Below are 24,794 nucleotides of genomic sequence, written 5' to 3'. Positions count from 1 at the left end.
TTATGAGACATATTGAATGGCAATATACCCATCATTCTGAAAATGCAACTTGTGATGTAAAATGATCGTTGCTGCTTTTCTTACATGTAGTCCCATGCATACATTTCTTGTATTCTTTGGTTCACCTCAAGTTCGGTTGTGATGTCAATGCCTTTTCACGGTTGCAATACTAGTAACTTTACCTGTGTGATTTGATACTGTGCCTAGCAAAATATGCTCCTACATCACTACCACACTTGAGGCTAACCAATGCATAGTGTCAGGTTCACACCTCTGATATGTATTATGGTGACTTGTATGATATAACCGGTGTGTTAATTAATGTAACCTTAGGTCATTGTAGGTCAAAGGTTATGATCTTACCTCTTGTTCCCCCTTCCTCTGTGCTTGTACTGCTGGTAGTGCTGACAGCTATGGAATCTCGCTTGCCCCAACCTACAAAACCAAGTAAGTAAAGAATACTCAAAATATATCCCTGCAAAATAACTGCAATTTTAAATACCTGTAAGGAACTATGCAACAAGGGTCATTCAAAACGTTTTGAGGCTAGTAAGACACTAATTTGCTCTTGTGTACTTTTGTTCAGTATTTTTTGATTTGGTATCATTTGCATATATTTGGCTTTGTGAAATTTTTGCAAACAAGATTTTCAAGAACAAAATACCTCATTTTTTGAATAACCCTTCCAATTCTACATTTTGCAATGTACATTTAGTTAACTTAAATAATAATCAAATATTATGTACTACACTACTCAAAAGATTTAAAGGACCAGACATATTTACTGACATTGTAAATCATACGAGTATCATGTCATTCAGGTAACGGAACAGTTGCACTACAGAGCTCCGAATTCCCATGACATTAAAAACACTTTGGTCAGCATCGTGAGAATAGACAAAGGAAGAATGCAAATCTGGGTTGTCAATTCCTGATCCTTTTAATTCTTTGAGTAGTATAAATTACATGACAACATTCTTTTAATCCCATGGGCACTACCGGCCAAATTATCTGCCTCTACAACCTTCTTTGATTGGTTACAAAGAGGGCTATATTATGAATTTAGCCAATCAGAGATGTGGCAAGATTGGTGAGTAGGGTTGAAATGAATAAACTTTACATTGCTACGATGTCCGAAAGCTCTAGTTTGATTGGTTATTCAGATGATTACATCGTGTAATTACCCAATCAGATGCAATGTAAGAAAGGTGGTAGTGCCCATGGGGTTAAATTCATTGTAGGTCAAACCTTATATTACTCTTACCTTAGCATCATTTTCTGAATTCACAAACCTAACTTACTTAAACTATAGTACATATCATAACCTGAGCTATCAATTAAAAACTTAACCTCATATTTTGAGTATTTCTATCTTCATACACTACATTTATTGAAGTTCCCTACAACTCACAAGAACTCAAAATTATAAATACATGTAATTGAAAGTATCAGCACTAAGCCGACTTTATATTTATATATACCACATGGGTTAATATTTTTCCATTAGCGAACACAAAAGCAAGGAAATCTTTATTACCCATGAGCTAAAAACCATTTTTAAAACAATGCTATTTATAATAATTTTAAATCTATAGACAAAAAGAGAGCTTTTCAAGAGTATGATATATATAGGAAAATAAATTTTCTTGGATAAAAGGAAAGTTGCTATTTATAATCATTTTGAATCTACTGACTAGAAGAGTGCTTTTCAAGAGTATCTTATATATAGTGAAAATAAATTTGTATGCTCGAGGCCATCACTACAGTAAATACATTTTGTTGTTACAAGTATACTGTTAAGCAATCTTTTTGCAGAATGAAATTTTAGGGTTGCAATTTTTGTGACATTTAATTTCTCAAAATGGATACATTTCCTTAAAGGCCTAACTTCCTATGGAAAAACCTCCTATCTAAATGGCCCTTGAACATGTATTAAACAAAACTGCCAATTGGGTACAAGGAAAGTTTTGCTTTTACATGTTCAGGGGCCAGTGACACAGGTTTTTCTTGCCCAATGACCAAATTTATTTCATTGCAAAATGATGAAGGTCCCTCACTGCACAGTATCAAATGCATGAATAATTACTATAGTTGGGCAAAAGGCGGATTGAAAAACTTACACAAATTTGTTTAACAATTCCACAAAACCATTAAAAAAAATGCACCTTAAAAGGTGAGTGTTTTCTTTAAGTCAGAGATCTGTGGGTGGAAAGATATAGTACACCTCCCTATTTAAGTCAACATCTCTTGTTTTATTACACCATATTAAAAGCTTAACCTCCCCATTCAATTCCCACATTGCATGAAAGTCAGACCTGTCTAGCCTTAGACATGATTAGGGTGTATCTAGGGACCTCTTTATCAAATATAAATCTAGCACATAGTGATATGCTTTGCAAAATTACTGTGAGTTTCACCATAAATAACTGGTTCAATTTGATAATTCTCCCCCACATTTGAACCCGTTGGACACTCCCAACAGAATTATCGACCTTAAAGAACTATTTTGATTGGGTAAGAAGAGGGCTGTATCGTGTAATGAGCCAATCAGAGATATATTAAGAATAGTCAGTAGGCCTGAAGAAGATTATTAAGCTTAAAATTACCACAGATCTAAAAAGCTTGATTATGATTGGTTACTTAGATGATTATATTATGTAATTAACCAATCAGATGTACTGTAAGAAAGGCAGTAGCGCTCACAGGGTTCAGGGCAAATAATACTAACGCTTACCATAACCCTACCCTTAATCCTAACCCGAAAGGTATGGAGTGTCCCAGAGTTATTTTGCTAAGTTTTTCTACACAAAAACATCTTGGTAAATTACAGGCCCAGCTGCTTTGTTTTTTGTCATTATAACTGGTTAAGAAGATTCAGTAATATTTTACATTTATCATGAAATGGCCTTTAAGAGCATACAAATCTTATGGTAAAAATCAATATTTGGGTTAATTTAGTATTCAAACTTCTAAGAAACCTCAAACTTGCAATCGCTTTCAATACAAAAGAACTTAAATTAGAACTACATGTATACATATATAAAGTGCTGCTACTACATTAAGAATACTGGCCTAATTTTTATTAGCATACTAGTTCATCATTGTGAGTTTAGTCGAGTGCCGAATAGCGATTTTTGTCTGTTTTAAAAAATCATGTTATGCATGAATTCTCTTGAGACAGGGATAAGACGGTGCAGCACTGCACCGTTAACTGGCCCTGTAAGCTGCCATGTGCAGCTCACTTTATGCGCAAATTAACATCAACCGAATAGTTTTCACCACTTATAAGCCATACAAACTCTAATTCAAGGTAATTCATGTAACATGATTTTAGCAAACGGACAAATCGCTATTCGGCATTCTGACAAAATCTACCTATCTTATAATATCTATTGACTTATCTATATATGCACATACAGCAATTGATCACATTTATTCCTACATGTATACAAATTTCATGTTACCTTTTACAAGTGCTAAGTTACTACAGATCATGCAATTTATGTATACACATGTCACAATATTTAGAGCCTCTTTTCTGTAGCGACATTGTTACTTTAAAAAAAACAACAAGGAAAGGGTGTTTCAGTTGACAGCACAGCTGTAATGAGCATGTCATCTCTACAGAAAAGATGCCACACAATAAACAATACATAATGATTATACGGTGAATTTGTCAAAAATGATAAATCTGTCCATAGCATGTGTAAGACCGTCATTTGAAAGCGCTTGTCACCTTGTATATTATCACGAGCATCGAGCTACTAATAATTAATAGCTCGTGTACGGAGCATGGTCATGATAAAATTGGGCAAAAAGGGGTATCCTCTTTGTTTTTCCTTCAAAGATACACCCTTTTAACAAATAGCGATATCCTAACATGTTTAATGATTGTAAGTTTCAAGCCTTCCATACACAACCAAAATCCTATCATCATAGGGTACCGTGCTACCATGGAATAGCTATGATGTACCTCTCAAGACTCTGCAGAACCCTTGTATCTCCACAGTGGTGTACCACAGGTCTGCATGGTGTACCACAGGTCTGGAGTTCCTGCAGATGTACTCTAGCTTATCTATCATATCAAACTGTTCAGAGTTCAAATAATGAAACTCTGCACCATAAGTGACCCAGAGGTGACTACATGGTAGATGCAAATTGACATCCACCTTTAATTTCAAAGACAAATTTATCATTTTGACCAACTCTTAAACAAAATGTACTTTCCTAACAATACCTAATTTAATATATGTTAATCACCATGGAACAAACAAGCCAGTGAGGTATGTGGTAACATTTTAGGGCAGTAGGGTACGGGGTAAAACTTTTTTGGAATGGAGGGGTACACCCACACTTACCTTGTAATCGTTTTCAGGAGTTTGCCGATTCCCAATTTTACATTATCATATTGTGTGTACATGTACATTGGGTGACTACATTGTTTTCTGACTAAGATGAAACACAAACAAGGGGCAACATGTGTACATATACAGACCATTGCACACAAACTCATAACCCACATACACCCCCTTTCAAACCACACACATCCACCCCAAACACCCCCACACACAAACATATTTAATTTTATGTGCACATAAACACCCCACACCCAATAAATACACACCCCTCACACACAAAGATATACAAAATATTCTCTTGTTTTGTCCAGCAATCAAATTTGCTACAATCATAACATACCAGGGGATCATTACAACTGGCTATCCCAGTTGAAATCCATACATCCCCTATAGAAAACACAACCTTAGTCTGTCACAGAGGGGGTGTAGATTTCAAAACGAGTCGCCCATTCAGATAACCCCATTTGAAATGCACACTCTCTGTGTGGAAGATTAAGGCAATGTCTTCCACAGGGGTGTATTGATTACAAAGGAACAGCCCGACTTCCACAGACTCATTTACATACCAACCAATCATTCCTCCATACACATTTCCTACAATACAAATCATATCACTTTCAGATTACCATAACAGTTGTGTTTACCATAAACTTTTGGAAAGGACATGTAAATGGACCATCATATAACAAAGGGTATCACTCAATGTATTTCATCATCACTATATAACACTTACAGTGGTCGTCATGGAAGCACTGATGGTGGTGGTGGTGGTGGTAGTGGTAGTGGTAGGGTTGATGAGCTATATGTAGTTACTATACTATACTCTACTTTCGACAAGTTTTTTATCAAGTTCATGCTCACAGTGAGAATGGTATAGATGAGAGAGATCTTGGAGAAGAATGTGATAGACAAGTATTGATCAAAGGCTGTACATCTGTGACTGTGCCCCACAGACACATCGTGTATCACATACACAGATGCTACCGTCTCGAGGAAGTCAAATGGACTAAAGTAAAATTCAGAGATTGCAATTTGCCAATACCATGGTCCCCTCTAAGAACTATTTTGATTGGTTATAAAGACGCCTATATCATATATTGAGCCAGTCAGAGATGTGGTATGAATACCTTGTAGTACTGAAGGTTATGCTTAAAAGTGATCTACAAGCTCGATTTTGATTGGTTACTCAGAAGATTATATCATGTAATTAACCAATCAGAGGCATTCTAAGAAAGACAGTAGTGCCCATGTTGATAAGCAATTGAAATTACTCTGCCAGGATCTAATTTTGAAGGAATTTTGCAGCAAAAGTTCAAATGTGCATGCTTCGACTTTTGAGGTGAGAGTGAGTGATCACTCACCCAGGAGAGTGATATAGATTACCTGCTATTTTCAAAAGTCATTAAAATCACTCCCCTGGCAGCTCTCCTGAACATTGTCAAGAAAGTGGTGTGTAGTTCACCTGTAATTTGGAATACTCAATGAGCTTTAATATTATTTAACCCCACTCTCTGACAGTTTTCCAAAACCCTCAGGAGAGTGGTGAGTAGCTCACCTACAATTTATGCAACTCAAGGATGTTCAATATCATTTAAACCACTCCCCAAGCTGACAAGCTCTCCTAAACATCATCAGGATCAGTGATAGCTCGCCTGCCATTTTGAAAAGTCCAAGTATAACGGTGGATTGGTGTAAGACATTTAACAAATTGCAATCCCTCAATTAGATTCATTTCATTTTCCATATTATTTTCAATATATTTATATGACAGTTTTTGTTCACATTAATCATATTCATGACTAGAGTGTTGTTTCTTTCATTTCATACCCTATGATAAACTCCATTCATGAATTTTGTATTTGCCAAGGTCGTAACAATTCACTTTCATGCATACATGCACTCAGACTTACAGGTACTCACACCTTACCCACACACCCCCACAAAACACCCACATTGCATATATCATGAAGTGGATCAACCATGGCAGTACTTTTCAAGTCAAATTTGTAAACTTTTTTCTTAATCATGCTAGCAATGTGTGTAACATAGATCATCCATTTCAATATTGTTATCACATTCTTCTAAATAATGTATGCTTCAATCTGATTATATCAACTTAATTAGTTCAATTAAACATTGACATAACCCACAAAATCAAACCATTCTATACCATTCTCCAAGTTTGCAAATATTGATAAAAGAACAAACAATGACAAACAACATCAAACATTCATTTCCAAGCATAGCAGTTCATTCCTGTATATATCTAATAATAAATACTGTATCAACATAAAACCAGACAAAAAATAAACTAGAAACGCTTACTCTCTTCTCCGTGCAAAACGTAGTGTAGAGCGTGTGCAAATTCGTAGAGATAAAAAAAATTAATAAAAAACCACAAATATTCAAGCTGCGTTAGTAAAAAAAAAGCGTATAAAATGTGCAAAAGAATAAGTAAAACAAGCCCCATGCATGTTGTCAGTTATTATTATATATGTTAATATATATTTGATGATATACAGTATTTGTTTCACAATCACGGCTGCATTTGTCGTTCTATCTAGTACGGACGGTCATAAACGGATTGTACCTTTGGCAAAATTCATGAGTAAATCCCTTAAATTTGCTATGCTTAGTACTTTGTAAAATAGAAAAATAAAAAAGCAAAAACATTTCTTCAAAAAATTCTCAAAAATGTTAGTACCTTAATTTGGTTTATGCATTTCTTTAAGCAGATCTAAAATGAAAATTATTTATATATATTTTAAATGCTATAAATTGTCTTTGTCTTTTAATTTGATGTTATGTAGATGATACATATTACTATGGGACCAAACAGATATTAAGCTGTGGGTTTTGTTGACTGTTTCATATAAATAGAATTGATCTTTAGATTGCTTACTGCAAGAATTTTATTCTATATTAAGTCAAGTATAAAAGATATTTTTGGACTAAAATCATCCATAGATGTAAGTAGGTATTGCCAAATATCCTGCAATATTGAGGAAAAAATCCTTGAAAATGTGAAACTTAAATCTTTGATAATCATTGTTTTCAACACAGAAAACCTTCCCAACATATGTAATAGGTTTGTGGAGGCATGTGTGTTTGTGGTATGTGAATCATGTGACTGATATTGGACTCTTGTCAAATTGACATAAGCTTAAAAAGTTACCTTTTCAGAGTCTGAATAGAGCAGCGACGTAGCTTGTGACGCCATCACAGCCTCTTCATTCACTGGAAAAGGTAACTTTTTAAGCTTAAGGTAGATGTAGTTGGGTGTGTATATGATTGTATGGTTTCTTGTTCAGATCTTGTTTTGATTAACACTTCAAAATGGTTCTAAAATCTTATATCAAGAACATAATAAATTAAATTTTAGATTATTTTAATCCCTGTAATCCCTGTTGTATGTCTGAGTATCAAGGTCCTGTTGTATTTTCCTCCATGTAACAGTTCTCACCTATGGCTGCGATAAAGTTATCTTCATTAAGACTATGAGTTTCATGCGGCACCCCACCACCACCACCAGGTTGCAGATACTCCGAGGACCCCGCCCCTTCTTCCGATGGGCTTGGATTCAGACCCCCCTCAAAACCTACACCACTTCTTGGCTTGTTCTCTCCATGGGATGAGGAGGCTGATGAATCTGTACCACCTTTGTCGGGCTCCTTGCCAAAGTAGTGGGTGTGCGCCAACTCGAGGACGGCAAAGGCGCTGGCCATTCCGCCTACTGTGTGGAACTCGTAGGAATGCTCCAGACCGGCGATGACGGCTTTCAGCACGGAGACCAGACCCTTGTAGACTGCTTTGCTTACTTGCTGTTTACATGTATATAGAATGAGAAACAGAAGTGAATAAACATAATTAGAAGACTGGTGGCTCTGAAAAGAGCTGTTTATTGGTGCAACTTAAAAGTTACACCAATATCTAACAAATACAGCAAGTAGCCTACATGCTTGGGGTGAGGGAAATACAGATGATCAAGACAGATGCCTATCTGGTAATATATCTTCCTATGGTATGATTAAGAGAGAGAGAGAGTCGGCATTAGGCTATAATTCCAGTTGAAATGCAAACACCCTATGGGAGATCTCTCACACAGGGGTGTAGGCTTCAAATGGTGAAATTCACACTCCCTGTGTGGAGGATTAAGGTCATGTCTTCCATAGGGGGTGTCAGGATATCAACTGGAATTGCCCATTTGTGAGAGAGGAGAATATGAACAGGAAACCCTATAATCAACAGGGAACACACATACTATACAAACACACATACTATACATATACACAGAAGAAATGTATTTTCACATGCAGGGAGGGCACCTCCCTCCCTGTGGGGCATGTTACGCCCCCTTGTTTATTTTATTTTTCCTTTAACCTGGGTTTACTTTACTCATTTAATAATGGATAATACAAGTAATCCTCAGTTCTTCCATGACCATGAGACACATCTGGGAACTCATGTGGGATACTGGCCCCCTTAAAAATCACCCTTTTCCCCTCTTGGAAAATCCTGACTATCTATGCCACGACATTGTGAACCTTACAAAAATTAATTAAGGCCACAAAATAAATTGAATACCTGAGTGGAAGAAGGGCCCAACTCCAATTTTTTACAAAAATGAGTTTGACCCAACATTCTATTGCCAACAGACTGTTCTTCCTTGTGTGTGAAAGATGAGTCAAAATCCACTCTCCAAATAGTCTTCCATGTACACTTAATCATGGTTTTATGGAAGAAAGGCCCAACTCCATGGAGTTGGGCCCTTCTTCCACAAATATTGGAATATAAGAGAAAATTTGTTCACCCATGAAATCTGCTTTTCACTACAATAAACTTTCTTGCTAACATATTACATGCTTCTACTTGTGCAATTAATGGATAATTATCAAATTTCTGTGGCTATTTATACCATATCTGCTCACGGAACTGGCACTTGCAGTATATTAGTGGAAGAAGGGCCCAACTCCAGCTTGTATTAAGACCTGTACCGTTGCCATGGAAACATCATATTTAATTTCGAATGTATGTAGTATTGTATGTTCATGTATTAAAGGTCCTCTGAAGATGAAAACATTCTGTCTATAAAACTTTTCCAAATATTAAGTTTTTTCTTAATATCTCAAAAACAGTTTTGATGGAGTTGGGCCCTTCTTCCACTCAGGTATTCAATTATCATTAGATGCTTTGTTTCTTTCTGCCTCTGTCAGTCTCTCAGGAGAGAAATTTTTAAATTTATTGAGATCTGATTTTATGTCAGATCTCAATAAATTTTGCATGTATTTGCATTGTGTCCCTGTCCATTTCTCACCATGTTTTCAATATAATCCTGTGCCCTCCTAGACATGAGTCCATCAAAGTGTTCTCTCCACTCTCTTGCCCCCCTCTTTTACTCTATTCTCCTGTCCTTTTTCAAGAGAGAAATTCAACATGTAACATATATGTGTATTTTTGTTCGTGTGTGTATATGTGTGACTTCTCTTTAGTCCAAAGGTTCTTTAGTATGAAGGTTCTCTAGTCCAAATATAGAATAAGGGTTAGTGTTAGGGTTAGGGTTTAGGGTTAGGGTTAAGGTTTATGGTTAGGGTTTAGGGCTAGGGTTAGTGAGCCTTGTTCTATATTCGGATTAGAGAACCCAATATTCAGACTAGCGAACCTTTTTCATAATTCGGACTAGCGAATGGTAAACTATGTGTTCGGGCTAGCGAACCTTCGGACTAAGGAGCCTTCAGACTAGGGAACTTTCGGACTAGGGAACTTTCGGACTAGAGAGTTGTCACCGTGTATATGCATGTCTGTGTTTAGTTTCTCACCGTGTCTTCGATATAATCCTCCGTCACCGTGCTCTCCTGCGGCATGAGTTGACTGATAACCTGGGCTCGAAGATTCTCATTCTGCATCAGTTTCTTGAGACGGGACCAATTAAGCCATCCGACGTTATTGCCTTCCATCACTCCTCGTGTGATCTCCTTGAGAAACTGCTGGTCCTCACTGGAGTTGGATAAAACAACCGAAAGAGTATAAAAAAGTATGGTAACATAATAAATGACCCTACTGATCTCACAGCGAGTTAACTTGTTAATCGAGGACAATATTTATCCATGCTGAATCTCATGCAAAAAAGGGCTGATGGGTCACTACAAAAGTTTATGACAATTTAAAATAAATTACTAACGAAGATCATTTAATACATTATTGGGTTATTTATATTTAGCATAAAGACAGAAACAAGGAACATTTAATACTAACAACAGTCATGCATATGCAATAGGTCTAGAGTTTGATCAGAACTTAATAGAAAGTTTGGAGGGAGGGAGGGAGGGAGGGAGGGAGGGGGAGGGAGGGAGGAGGAGGAGGGAGGGAGGAGGAGGAAGGGAAGTATATTGCTTACAAATTGAAGAATGCGATTCTTCTTTTTCATCCATAAGAGTCAAATACACACAGGGCCAAATTGACAGTGGGCTACTGCAGTTAAAATCCATATACTCCTTATGGACGGCATGACCTTATTCTCCAACACAGGGGTACAGATTTCAAATGGAGTCACCCATTCATGCAACCCCATTTGAAATTCACAGCCTGTGCGTGGAAGATTAAGGTAATTTCTTCCATAGGGTATATGGATTTCAACTGGAACAGCCCAATAGATGAGGCAACTGCAGTATTTGCATACTATGCCATGAATTGGCCTGTTGACATGATTTAGGTAATAGCATATGACCACTTCATTGGTTGTAATGGAATGGACATCTAAGCACTGCATTTGCTAAAGGTTTAGTTGGCTTAACAACGCATTGCGTTGATATGAAGCGCAATTCCAGTGCACTGCGTGTAGTCATTATTTACCCATAAGACACAGCTTGTTTTCACTGGCACGCGACAGAGTTTTCAACAGCGTTTGTCAGTTGCGACGTCATCCTCACCTATAGCTTTACATGTCATCTCATCTATTAACTAATGGTTGTCATACTAATCATAAACAACGGTTCCAAGCTGTTTCTACTGAAAGCATTTACTGGTATACTATATGCTTACATGTAACACATGTAGAAGCATATTCAAAGATTTCATTTTGGTGTGCTGATAACTGATAAATGCTGGTCCAACACGGTAAACATTAACTGTAGAAACAGTCTCAGTAGAAACAGTCTCAGTAGATACAGTCTCTGTAGAAACAGTCTAAGTAGAAACATTCTCAGTAGAAACAGTCTCAATAGAAACATGCTAAGAGGATTTGTAGGTTTCAGGGAGGTTAAGGTTACAACCTATTGACTAACTAACAAACATTTCATGCTGTGAAACTGTTAGTGACATTCAGCATTCCATCATCAAAGACCTCAACAATACCTAACACTAAGGGGATACACTTCTACAACAGTATGCTAATCGGCCTAATTCGCAAGAGCCCAGCACAGCCGGGATAAGTTCTGATCAATCCCCCATCAGGTAGCGCAGCATAACTATTACTAGTATTCCTATACCATCTAGAATTGGGTAGATAACCTACATATACCTGTTAGGCCTCTCGTCTGTAATTGATTGCTTCCGCCGATCCGGGTCTCGTGGTTTTGTGGTGGAATGGTGGCGAATAAGTGACGACCTCTCAACCAATGACCTCCTTGTGTCTATAAGCAAACAAATTTAATGAGCGGTTAAAGGTGTGTGAATGGTTCTATTGTAATACATGGTATGTTCTACCTCACATTGAGGCCCATAAACATTCTTACTCTTTAGTTTTGAGCTCAATTGGGCTATTCCATTTTAAGTCCACACTATCCCTGTAGAAGATTTTCATAATTATGATACCCTCTGAGAAAGATTCTACATGAATCTTCCACAGAGGGAGGGTGAGTTTCAAATAGAGTTGGTTAATGTTCAATTCCATTTGTAATTCGTACTCTCTGTGTGAAAGATATTTCCAAAATCTTCCACAGAGGTTAGTGTGGATTTTAAATGGAATAGCCCATTGCTCCAGTTTGGGTTGAGCTATTCCAGTTGAAATCCATACACCCTCTACGGATGACATAACCTTTATCCTTCCACACAGGGAGTGTGATTTTCAAATGAGATTACCTGAATGGGTGACTCCATTTGAAATCTACACTCCCTGTGATTATAAGGCCATGTCTTCCACAAGGAGTGTATGGATTTCAACTGGAACAGCTGGAAATCACAGTATGAGTCTGATTATTTATTAGGTAATCCCAACATCTCATTTGACATAATATATATGAAAAACAAAGTTTGGTACACTTAGTGCACTACGATATCCTACAAATAAAGTCAGATAAGCCACAACCGTAATCTTTTACTGTACCATGTTGACTGTTATACCTATACAAACTCACAGACTGTGCAACCATGTCTAGCTGTGCTTTTACAGGATAGTAAAAATATTTATGATGTATAGTAAAACAAATACAACATGATTTATATCTGATTGGTGTAAATACTGGTCCCTCCGTACAAATATTGACTGCTATGAGGGACATGGTTAATATTATAGGCCCAAGGTGATCTCAAAACCATGCTATGACCCGAGGCGGCCGGTCATAGCATGGTTTTGAGATCACCTTGGGCCTATAATCTTAACCATGTCCCGAATAAAGCAGTCAATATTTGTTTTATATACCGAATTAATATAGATTTTTGTCATCTGATTGGTTAAAAGGCCTATTTTATTGTTCATAGGTCATGGTAAAATTTACAAAGAAAGTGTTTCGTTATGAACCATTCGCGTCACCGCAACTGGCAGGCATCGCGTTGGAGCCGCGTGCGTAATGCGAACACGCCATCGCGCGCGTAATGCGAACACGCCATCGCGAGCGCCGATGATGTGAAAATTACTATTCCGGGAATAGTCTTTTAAAAGACTATTGCCGGGAATAGTTCAGTTTTTACGTAATTCTTAAAAAGGAGGGTATAGCTAATTCAATGACTGCACTTTTAACCAATCAGATGACAGGAATCTATATATGAGGTATATAATTGAGACTATTTCCCCCCACTACACATTTAGCCTCAATCATCCAACACCACGGGACCAGTATTTTACACTACTTCCCTCTACACACCGACATCGTCTGGTTAATAATTATTTGGTGCAGCATAGACACTAAAATTAATACACGGGATCGATACACGTGAATTGCTATGCACGATTTTGATATCAGACGAAAATCTTCGGATACCGGGTTAGAAAATGATGAATATCTCCCGTAAATGATTTCGTATAAAGAAACCAGATGTGGTTCCTTGCACATGAATATATATTTTGAACAGATATAATAGTCGTTAGCTTGCGCTTTGAGACAGTAGCTTGCGTCTTGAGTCAAAACTGACAATAATTCCGCAATAATTCTGATTTATATGTGCCGAATTATATAGCGCAGTGTATAGGCCAATCGTGAAGGTTGTCTAAAAGAATATGACCTATGGCATACCATGCTTGACTGACACACAGTGAGGTGAGTCACCGAGCTAATCGGGGCTTTTGTCAGTAGCCTTAGTCAGATGTTCTTCGGCCTATTATATTTAACAGGTCGATATGTATAATGGCCATGTGTGGCGGTGGATTCAATCTACCATGGCGATTTCTGCCATGAAGATATCGGGGCGACGACACTGTGCTCTATTATCTATACCATGTTGTATTTGTATACTATCCACTAACCTTTTGGGAATGGTGAACTATTCTTTTTCCTCCTGGCTGGTAACCCCATACTTGACACACCACTACTGCTCCTATATAAACCTGGATCCGATTGAACACTGGGAGCATAACCGCTATTATCAGTCATTGTACTACGAACTGACGTTGGCGATGAAGGCTCTTTCAAATTAGTTGCAATTGTCCCCGTGCTCTCAAGAGCCAAGTCCATTATTCCTTTTAACAATGACGGTTTCTTGGGTGCTGACGGTTTCGTGGGGGAGGGCGGTGCTGATGAGTCTGAGGAATCTGATCGGAAAAGTGCATTGACTTTATCAAGAAAGGTAGGTGAAGTCCGTCCGGAATCTTGTCTCTTATTCTTGTCTCTTTTCCTCTCCTCCCTAGCTCGTGAGCCAGTATCATCGAATGACTTGGAAAAATTTGGCAGTTGAGCGGCCATCTTGGATCGCATGGAGCTGACTTTATCGGAAGGTGTGTCTGAGTCGTATTGTAAGCTTTCCGCGTCGCCATCTGTGTCACCTCCAGAGGTAGCTGCTTTGACCTATCAAGAGAAATAAAAAATGAAATAAATAGAGAAAATAAATAATAAGAAACTTAAGAATACCGGATTATTGTATAACCAATGGGAATGTCAATGGCGGTCATTGATATCCAAAAATGACCGCTGCAACACCTGCATGCATCACCTGCATGTCACATGACCTATCTTGCATATTTCACATATTGTCTACATAGAGTGCTCCAGGAGCATAACTACTTGACTTGATAGGTATCTATTAATTATAGTCTATATCTAGCACATGAGAAATAATCAAACTGAGATTCCCAATGCGCAATAAATATTTTGCACGTTATTAGAAACTGATCCTTCAAACATGTTTTTCTCGGAAACATAATTTGTCCATCACATACACCCCTGTGTGTTACGACCGTCAAATTTTATTCCATAAATAGACACATTAACTGAATAAAAACATAATTAAATGAATACAATTACAGAATAAATGCTCCAAGAGCATAAGTTACAGACAGCATCGCCAACATGCCATTTGGACTTTACAGTTGCTACCTGGGAGTCATTGACCTCAGTTTCATAATGATTTCAATTCATCAAAATTCAATCAAAATATCTGCTAATTTAGGCATACCTTGACAACATTGGTTTTTAGAAAATTGTTCAAGCAAATTTTAATTGTATGGACTTTGAGACAGATTTTTGATTGATGAAATCAATTGCTGCGATAATAAGGTGTTATGAGATGAAGTTCAATTTGGAAAAAAAATCAAAATTGGTGCTCAAAGTACATTCTAAGATAATAATAATAATAATAATAATGATAAATATTTTAATAAAATTTTCATTATACTGTCAACATTCTATTTACAACATGTACATCACAGATACATATAGGGCATACCATGGACCACTGGTCTTAAGTGAAATGGCATTACCCATGTCCAAAGATACCACAAACCCCCCTCCTCCCCATGGTTGGACATAAAGAATTTTAATAATGTGGAGAGAGTTTTCAAAACAGGGGAAAACAGAATATCAATACACCTCCCTCAATATCTCTCCCACCAATGATGGGACAAAAAGTGTGTTAATGATGTGGAGGTGGTTTCAAAACAGGGAAAACTGATTAAAACAATATCAATGCATAAGTTGTGATATTACCACAAATATGGGCCCGTTACAATGACTACATTGAATATCTAAGGTTTGAGATGTGTGTGTTTTTACTTACTTTAATAATAGGCGTACTTCCTTGGCGCTGCAAGAAGGCAATCGGAAGTGGGATAGTTTAGAGATGACACTAATACATTTACTTTACACAGGGCAGATATATCTACAATTCCCTTCTTTGCAAGTCCCCTACTCCCCCCACAAACAACAACTTCAGCCCTGCTTAAGGACAAAAAACATGGTCACTTGGGGATACACTTTTTAGACAATCTCCCATGCATGTTAAGGGTTCCACTTGAGTACCTCAGAATTAAATTGTTCTAATTGCTTTAAGGCTGTCTTATGTCAATATGGTTCATGCCCTGTTTACACTACAAGATTCTATCACAGTTGCCTGCACAGGTACACCACCACCAACGTACCTGACTGGTATACACAAGAGTACCTACACAGTACCAAAGCTACTACTGAGGATCCCCAGCAGTGGTACTACACTGGTACTCCTCTGGTACTGCAGAGTACCAGGCAAGTACCTTGGTATCAATGTGTCTGTGCAACCAGCCACAATAGGAATCTGGTCGTGTATTTCTCACCAACTAACCACCAAGTATGACAAAGGGCAGCTATTCCCAGTTAGAACAATTTAATCCAAATATGGATATGGATGATACACCTTGACCAGTGGTCTACAAAGCAACTTGACCAGTGGTCCACAATTGACCAGTGGTCCACAATTGACCAGTGGTCCACAATTGACCAGTGGTCCACAATTGACCAGTGGTCCACAATTGACCAGTGGTCCACAATTGACCAGTGGTCCACAATTGACCAGTGGTCCACAATTGACCAGTGGTCCACAATTGACCAGTGGTCCACAAAGAGAATCCATCAGTTTATATGATCATGTGATATGAACGGTGCAAAAACACGATGAAATCAAAAAGGTGCCAATATGGAAACTTGGAGTGTGTGAATACAATTTTCACTCAGCTAATTAAATGAAATTCAAAAATATTTGATTACACAATCTCAAAAACAAAAAAATTAAAATATACATTTTATACACATTTTAAGATTATGTCCAACTTATGGGTAGCTCCACACATTGAAATCACACTAAACCAAATCAGCACACTAAAACAACCAAGCCATACTTTATTCTGCATTCAAGCCATTGTGGGACTACTGTAACCTTTTCATCTTCCATTCTGGCCTAGCATCCCCCCAGCACAAATATACACCTAATCACATTCCCCTTCTCTACCCCAGGGTTGTTGATTTTGTTAGGGTGGGAATGTGTGGCTAGGACTCTGTAAAACATATCTTGATGGAAATTATATCAAATCTAACTAAAAAGAGACCCAAAATTGTACTAATGTTGTGGACTTTGAATAATTATTTCAGTTCAAAATAAAGATAAATTAAAATTAAATAATTTGACAAATTCCAAATTCTGTTGCAAATTTTGCTAAAAAATTTTCACTCAGCTAATTAAATGAAATTCAAAAATATTTGATTACACAATCTCAAAAACAAAAAAATTAAAATATACATTTTATACACATTTTAAGATTATGTCCAACTTATGGGTAGCTCCACACATTGAAATCACACTAAACCAAATCAGCACACTAAAACAACCAAGCCATACTTTATTCTGCATTCAAGCCATTGTGGGACTACTGTAACCTTTTCATCTTCCATTCTGGCCTAGCATCCCCCCAGCACAAATATACACCTAATCACATTCCCCTTCTCTACCCCAGGGTTGTTGATTTTGTTAGGGTGGGAATGTGTGGCTAGGACTCTAAAAAACATATCCTGATGGAAATTATATCAAATCTAACTAAAAAGAGACCCAAAACTGTACTAATGTTGTGGACTTTGAATAATTATTTCAGTTCAAAATAAAGATAAATTAAAATTAAATAATTTGACAAATTCCAAATTCTGTTGCAAATTTTGCTAAAAAACGATGAAAATTTGGAAAAAGTACTCCTTCTCCAAACCATTTTCTTGATATTTGCTCCCACGAATCTAAACCGACAAACCTGTTACTGCACCATTGAATTTGCCACACATTCCCCTACCCACCTCTCCACTTTAAACTGGCTAAATAAAAGTATTTATACCAACTCTGCATCTTTTATTTATGTCTCTGTGGATTGTCCTTAATATATAATGTATATCCAATGATCCACATTTTGAGTTTGGTGTCAAATCTAGATCAAGGAGGCCTCATTCTAGTAAATCAACTGTTTACTCTACCTAAAGTTTCCCTGGCGATTTCACAGCTAACACTCTTGAGCTTTCCAAGCCGGGTCTACTACATATATGCTTGAATTAAGAATTCTCAACAAACATGAATGTGTGATGTACTGTATAATGTACTGTATATATTTAAAGGGTGGTAACATACTGAGTTAGTTTTGCTGTAAAGATGTAATGCGAAATAAAAAATAAAGCGTTTATCTCAAATTACAATTTCATCCTGAATCTTTCAAAAACTTTGACCATGCAGTCCCCAAAATAGACAAATATATAAAATGTACATATTAATTTCAGTTGCAGTGGCAGTTTCACAGGTGGGGAGAGGGGGAGGCATGGGGTGGCAAATTTCCCTAGTCAGAAGTCAGAACCCTCCCCCCCCCGGTAAAATAACAAAGTTATAATAATTTCCACTTTTTGTGGCAATTTTGTTGATTTTGCCGAATGCCCCCTTCCAAAATTCACTTTGCCCCCATGCCCTCCTGAAAAAATTCCTGGTGCCGCCACTGTTCAGTTGGTTTGCTGTTGTGCTCTTTTCTCTTCGTTGTTTTAGCAATAAATTGTAAAAATACATTATTCTAAACCGCATCACTTTCTCGTCTATTTGCTTTAAAAAATAAATAACTAATAATGGTTTTGTTTATAACAAATTTACAGTGTCTGCACTGAATCTTAACCCCCTGAGCACTATACCTGCCAATCTAACATTGCCTCTAATTGGTCAATTACATGATATCTTCATTTTAATCCCCAATCAGAATGGAGCTTTGCAAATAATTCACTCCCAATTTTTTGGGTGGTGAAATTATTCTAACAATGTTGCTGATTGGTCCAATTGATAATGAAAACTTCTTTTGACCAATCAGCAGGTAGTTCTCATGTGGTTAAATTTATCTTGTCAGCAGACAGTTTAATCTAAAACGTTTAGTATTTCATCTGATGTTGTGTGTGGAAGACTTACTTAGAATATGAGCTAGGCTAGGTGAATGCTTAACCCCCTTTCAGCTTTAACATGTTTAAATGTGCATTTTATGATCATTCTATTTGATTTATTTCATTTAAAGGAGGATGCTCCAAGCATTTGAAAATCCAGAAAAAAATATATTTTCAAGCAACAAATGAATAACAAAATTTTCAAAAGATTTTTGCTAGTACATTTTGTTTAACAAGCAATATGAAATCTCTAATAAAAATCCGACTATTATTTTCTTCAAAAATGTCAAAATGATCCATGTGATGTGACAAAACCTAAACCCAGTGATGCCATTGGGTGCACAATTGGGCTACTTGGCAATCACTTGCCGCTACTCAAATCATGCGCTACTTGCCTAAAATTGGGCTACTTTTGGCAGTTTCCGGCAGTACTTTGATGTATTTTCCTTTCAAATTAACTGATTTTAAAAGGTTTTAAGTCTCTAAAGCTCCAAATTGCAATTACAATGGGTTTTGTGACTATTTATTGATCAGTCTTAACATCCCATAGCACAAGCAGTTTTTAAGTCAAGTGCTTTTCCGCCCAATTGGGTGATTTTTGTTCTAAATTCAGGTTAAATCCACCCAAATGTCCAGTATTGGGTGTTTTTTTTTATTAGTTTTAAATTTGGGCTACTTGAGAATCCTGTACCCCGGGCTGGTGAGCCAATGCCTTGGTGCTGAGAAGTTTTGGCAACACTGCCTAAACATGGAAAATATTTATGGAGAATCTCAATAAAACCAGCAAAATGTGTCCAAAAATGATTCATTTCAAAATCTGTGAATGTCCCCTTAAATGATAGCAGACAGATCACTTTCTTCTTGTGATGCTTCTTGTGTATATATACATATTTATACATTTCATCTGTTCTTCTATCAGATGCTTGAAAATGCATGCTCACTTCCAATTCAGTGCAATGGGCTATTACATTTGAAATCCTTACACCCTCTGTGGAAGGCATGGCCTTAATCTCCCCACACAGGGGGTGTGAATTTCAAATATAAAGTCCCACATTCAGGTAACCCCATTTGAAATTCACACTCCTTGTGTAGAAGATTAAGGTCATGTCTTCCACAGGGGGTATGGATTTCAACTGGAATAGCACAATTTGTCGGTACATGACATTTGCTGCAGATGACCTATATTTTATCCCATGGGCTGGATAGCGATTTTTAACGACAGGGATATAAATTTATAATTCACGCTGGGTTGCCATAGCACTGTCACCTACAGGTGATGTGTGGAATTAACATAGGGACACCAAACACCGCCCGGCAAAATATACCGGACAATATGGTACTCAAAATCCCTATGTAATTGTATCTGAAAGTCATTTTATTATCGAGGAGAAACATCTAATTGCTGATAAAAGTCCTTATTTGTTATACACCTGCATTTCTGATGGCGTTTTCAAAAAAAAAAAATTACAATTTTTGAATTGAGTGTATATTGTATAGAAAGTAACTCAATTCTAGTGAATCTGTTAAAAACACCAGTTATTAATTAGGCTATTCCAATTGAAATTCATACCCCTTATGGGGGGGGGGTGTAGATTTTTAATTTCCCTGTGTGGAAGATTAAGGACAAGTCTTCCATAAGGGGGGAATATGGATTTCAACTGGTATAGCCTATAATTGTCAAAGTTCACAGTGGGCTATCCAAAAAGGACGGATTTAACACCATTTTTCATTCCTAATTTGACACAGAGCCACAGATTCGACAAGAATCACTGAATCTCATAATGATGTTCGTATAACATATGCTGCAAGAATCAATTTCTTTCATTGAATAATGTAGTAAGTGTTCAGCGTCTTGGATGGTTTCAGATTCTCGCAAACTGGCACAAAATCAAGGCCCTGTATGAAAATATCATTCCAAAAGATGTAATTAATCCATCTAGGCTGGCTTTAATAAAAGGGTAATGGGATAAAATGTATTGTAATAATAAAATAGCAAATATCCTGGAATTTGAAATAAAAAATGTAAATTTTAGTCAAAATAAAAATGCAGTACGGCTTTCATACAAATTGGAAAGCTTTAATGTGTAGGAAAATGCTCCCTCCCCCACATGACACCATGCACAACTACAAGTAGTCCAAAAATTGAGCATGTACGTCGTCAGTGTGTGGCAACCGTGAATTTACTTCAACAAGTTCTCTAGTCACGCTTTTACGCCTTTCCTTGCATATTCTGTCCATGTCTACCTGTGTGCCTGCTTGCCACGACAGCACTGTAGCATAAATAATTGAAACACAAAGACGTGGGGGCGGTTGTATGGGAATCTATTTGTCACTGGGATATTCTGTTTGAAATCCATAATATTCCATATGGAGGACATGATCTTAATTATCCCACACTTGGGTGTAGACTTTTAATTTAAATAAAGTCACCCATTCAGGTAACCCTATTTGAAATTCACACTCCCTCTGTGGAAGATTAAAACCATGTCTATAGGGAGGTGTGTATATTTCAACTAGAATTTAGCCCATTTGGGCTATTCCATTTAAAATCCACACTACCCTGTGGAAGATTTTGGAAATATCTTCACAGGGGGAGTTTGTATTTCAAATGGAATTAGCACATTAACCAAATCTATTTAAATCTCACCCTCCCTCTAAGGAAGATTCAGGTTGAATCTTTCTTAGAGGGTGTATGAAATTCAAATGGAGCTGCCTAATAAGTTTATTCATTTGAAATACATACTCCCCTGTGCAATATATTTCCACAATCCTCCACAGGGGTAGTGTGGATTTTAAATGGAATTGCCCATTCCTAAAGACAGGCAGCCATATATGTCTCAATGCCGGTTGTCTTGCCATAAGCTTTTGAAATATGTGTATTGGTTTTTATCATCTTCATAATGTAGAACTGATTGCATTTTATGTGCAATTTCATTTCCCCAATACCTCATAATGCTACTGTCATGTTTCCTGGAAATCTGAACAATAATATTTCAAAGCATATCGAGTTTCAGACTTGCCTTATTAGCGATGCCTCCAATTCAATCTACTTACGTCATACTCTCACCTATGAAAATTCTACCTCAAAATTTGAAACCATACAGAATTTACACAGAAGTTTCAACAATTTTTCATGCAATGATCAATTATTATGTTCTTGCTATCAATGCCATGATCTAAATGAAACAGTGACTGTGATGTGTTTTTATGCTATTTATGCATGATGTTAAGTAAACAGTTGTTTAAAAAAATTCCACCCCTTCTAACCCCCTCCTCAAAAAATAAAAAACCCACAAAACCAAAACAGAATACAGCCAACTAAAAACTACTAGGTTAAAATTGACAAAATGTTAATTACAATGTCAACTATATATATAATGGTGTTGAATCGTTTAGTCTATTTATAAAAAATAAAATCAGCTCTTCTATCCATAACTTTCTAAATATTAAAATTATTGCCACAAAACACAATCTCCAAAATTATCAAAACGTTAGTAAATATTTTAAACAAGATCAACAGAAATCAAACAAACAGCAGATAATGGCCACAGAAAATTATTTTCACCAATCTAAACGCTAGGGTGTCAATTGTTAGTCAACTAAACAAAGCTCAAATACTTTGATAGTTAGTCAATATTTTAAACTAATCGATAAAATATACAAACATCAAAAGCCTTACCGTCAAATGTTTATTATAACACTAAAACTAAGAGTTGTAAAACCACAGCAAGTCAAATATTGAAAATTAATATAGGGTGGTTCAATTAAATGAAGAGGACCCCACACAATATAGTCTTGGATAATGGTTCTATATAAGGTGGTTCTAAATATTCATAACATAAGTTGTCATTAGATCCATGAAAGTTTCAAAGCATAAGCTGATAAATGCTATTTCACAATATTTGAGGCAAAGGGAAGGCCATCCATAGCAGTTCTTCTGGGGTTAAACCAAACCTAACTTGTTATCAAATTAATGGGTGACAAGTTTATCTCTGAATTTGACACATGCTTATTGATGCAATAATAGTAAAACATCAACTAGTACCTGTCAAATTCAGAGATAACCTTGCCACTGATTTATTTGATCAGGGTTGGTTCACCCCAGAAGAACTGCTATGGCAGGGCTTCCTCTTTAAATGAAGAATATACAGGATGGTGTTGACAAATGAAGGTCTTATGGGACCTGGATTACGGGATTTGAATAATGGTTTTTATGGGCGGTTCTACATATTCATATAATACAAGTAAGGTGGTTCTTTAGATCCATGAAAACATGTAATATGGTCCTATAGAATGGATGAGATGTCCTGTAAAATGATCCTAGAGCACAGTCCCAACAAACATCTACCACTAAATATATAATAATACCAAACACCACCACTGAAGGAGAGACTGGAAAGTCAGAGAAGCATCCCAAAGAAGTTATAACAGAGATTCTCAACTTCATCATATTATGTTTGAGTACCACAAGGGAGGCCAAACACATTTCAAACATACATGCTTGAGGGCTAAATACACCCCAGTTACTTACATTTTCCTTTGGTCAGGGGCAAAATATGAAGTATACTTAGTTGTCGGGTTAGGGTTTAGGGGGTAGGATTAGGCCTCAGGTTAGGGTTTAGAGTTAGGGGTAGGGTTAGGATTTAGGATTTAGGGTTAGGGTTTAGGTTAGGGTTTAGGGTAACGGTCAGGGATTCAATAATCACAAACAACTGGAAACAAGACCTGGGAAACAAGCTAGAACCTTCAAAGAGACTGATTTCAACACACTATTGCAATTTCGCTCTTATACTTTTGCATTGGAAAGAACCATGGTTCTTCCCTGCAAAATGGTCGTGTTATATAGTTCAAAATATAAGTAGTTGGCAGGCCACTTGTTGAGAGCCCCTGTGTTATAATATAGAGTCTGGACTCCACACATTCTGGTATACTTTTATTTGTTAATATTCATTGGACCTTAACCATGTAATATTTTGTAGTTTGTTGTCTTTTCTTTCCAACAACAAAAAATAACAGTGCAGTGGTGGATGCAACAAACATGCACATTTTATATTTAAGCATCGTTTTTCTGTTTAAGCATCCATAAAGAGTTAAAATATGGTAGAGTGTCACTGCTTGATTTGCCATTGAATTTAGCCAGAGAACAAATTGAAATTGATTCATTATCTACCACAATTAGAATTTCAGAATGAAAAAAAAACACACTTCAAATATATTATTTTTATCCACAATATTTTAAAATATCTTCTTGCTAATGCCAACATCAACATGTGCATAAGCAGTGGCAGCACCAAAAATTTGTTTCTGAGTAGGGATGGGGTAGAGTGGGGTGGGGAAATTTGAATTTAAGGAGGAGGCAATCTGATAATTTTGCTTAAAACAGTGGAATTTTCAGTGATAAGTTGGAGGTGGCAAATTTCCCTATGCCCCACTGAGGGATACGTGGTGAGAAATTCAAAAAGAATACGTACAAGGGGATGGGGTGGGAAATACTCCCATGTCCCATTGCAGCGCCACCACTGTGCATTGGCAAAAAAACATCTTGTGCTATATATATATACAGCTCCTTAAAGTGAGAAAACCAAGCAACACCTTGAGTAGCTCATGATAATATGTCAAATACCATCAACTCTACAATGTTTTCATTCAACGTTAAGTCAAAGTGCAAGATAGTGTTAAGTGTAAGAAACAACACGCTTAGCAAAGGAAAAAGAAAGATGTACAGTACACTTCCCCCTAAATGCGATGTTACAGCGTGCTTTACAGCAGACTGTGATATAGATAGAACACGACATATACCATCCAAGCAGTAGCTATTATACTGTCAGCCTGTGTGTGCTTCCTATACAAATCTCTTAGAATAGAGCTGTCCTTT

At 36.8% G+C, this 24,794-nt stretch overlaps 1 protein-coding gene across 1 annotated transcript in view; it reads right to left on the bottom strand.

The window, feature by feature from the left end:
* LOC140168626 (MAP kinase-activating death domain protein-like) overlaps positions 1–24,794 on the bottom strand; it is a 135,355-nt gene that overhangs the window by 34,341 nt on the left and 76,220 nt on the right. Inside the window, 7 exon segments of the mRNA XM_072192030.1 lie at positions 364–435; positions 6,949–6,996; positions 7,822–8,179; positions 10,175–10,352; positions 11,875–11,986; positions 14,035–14,572; positions 15,780–15,806. Of these exon segments, the coding sequence (XP_072048131.1) occupies positions 364–435; positions 6,949–6,996; positions 7,822–8,179; positions 10,175–10,352; positions 11,875–11,986; positions 14,035–14,572; positions 15,780–15,806 (1,333 nt within the window).

The sequence above is a fragment of the Amphiura filiformis genome, chromosome 13, assembly GCF_039555335.1.
Source record: "Amphiura filiformis chromosome 13, Afil_fr2py, whole genome shotgun sequence".
Classification (NCBI taxonomy): domain Eukaryota; kingdom Metazoa; phylum Echinodermata; class Ophiuroidea; order Amphilepidida; family Amphiuridae; genus Amphiura; species Amphiura filiformis.
The sequence above is the reverse complement of the archived record's forward strand: the minus strand, read 5'-3'. Positions and strand labels throughout refer to the sequence as shown.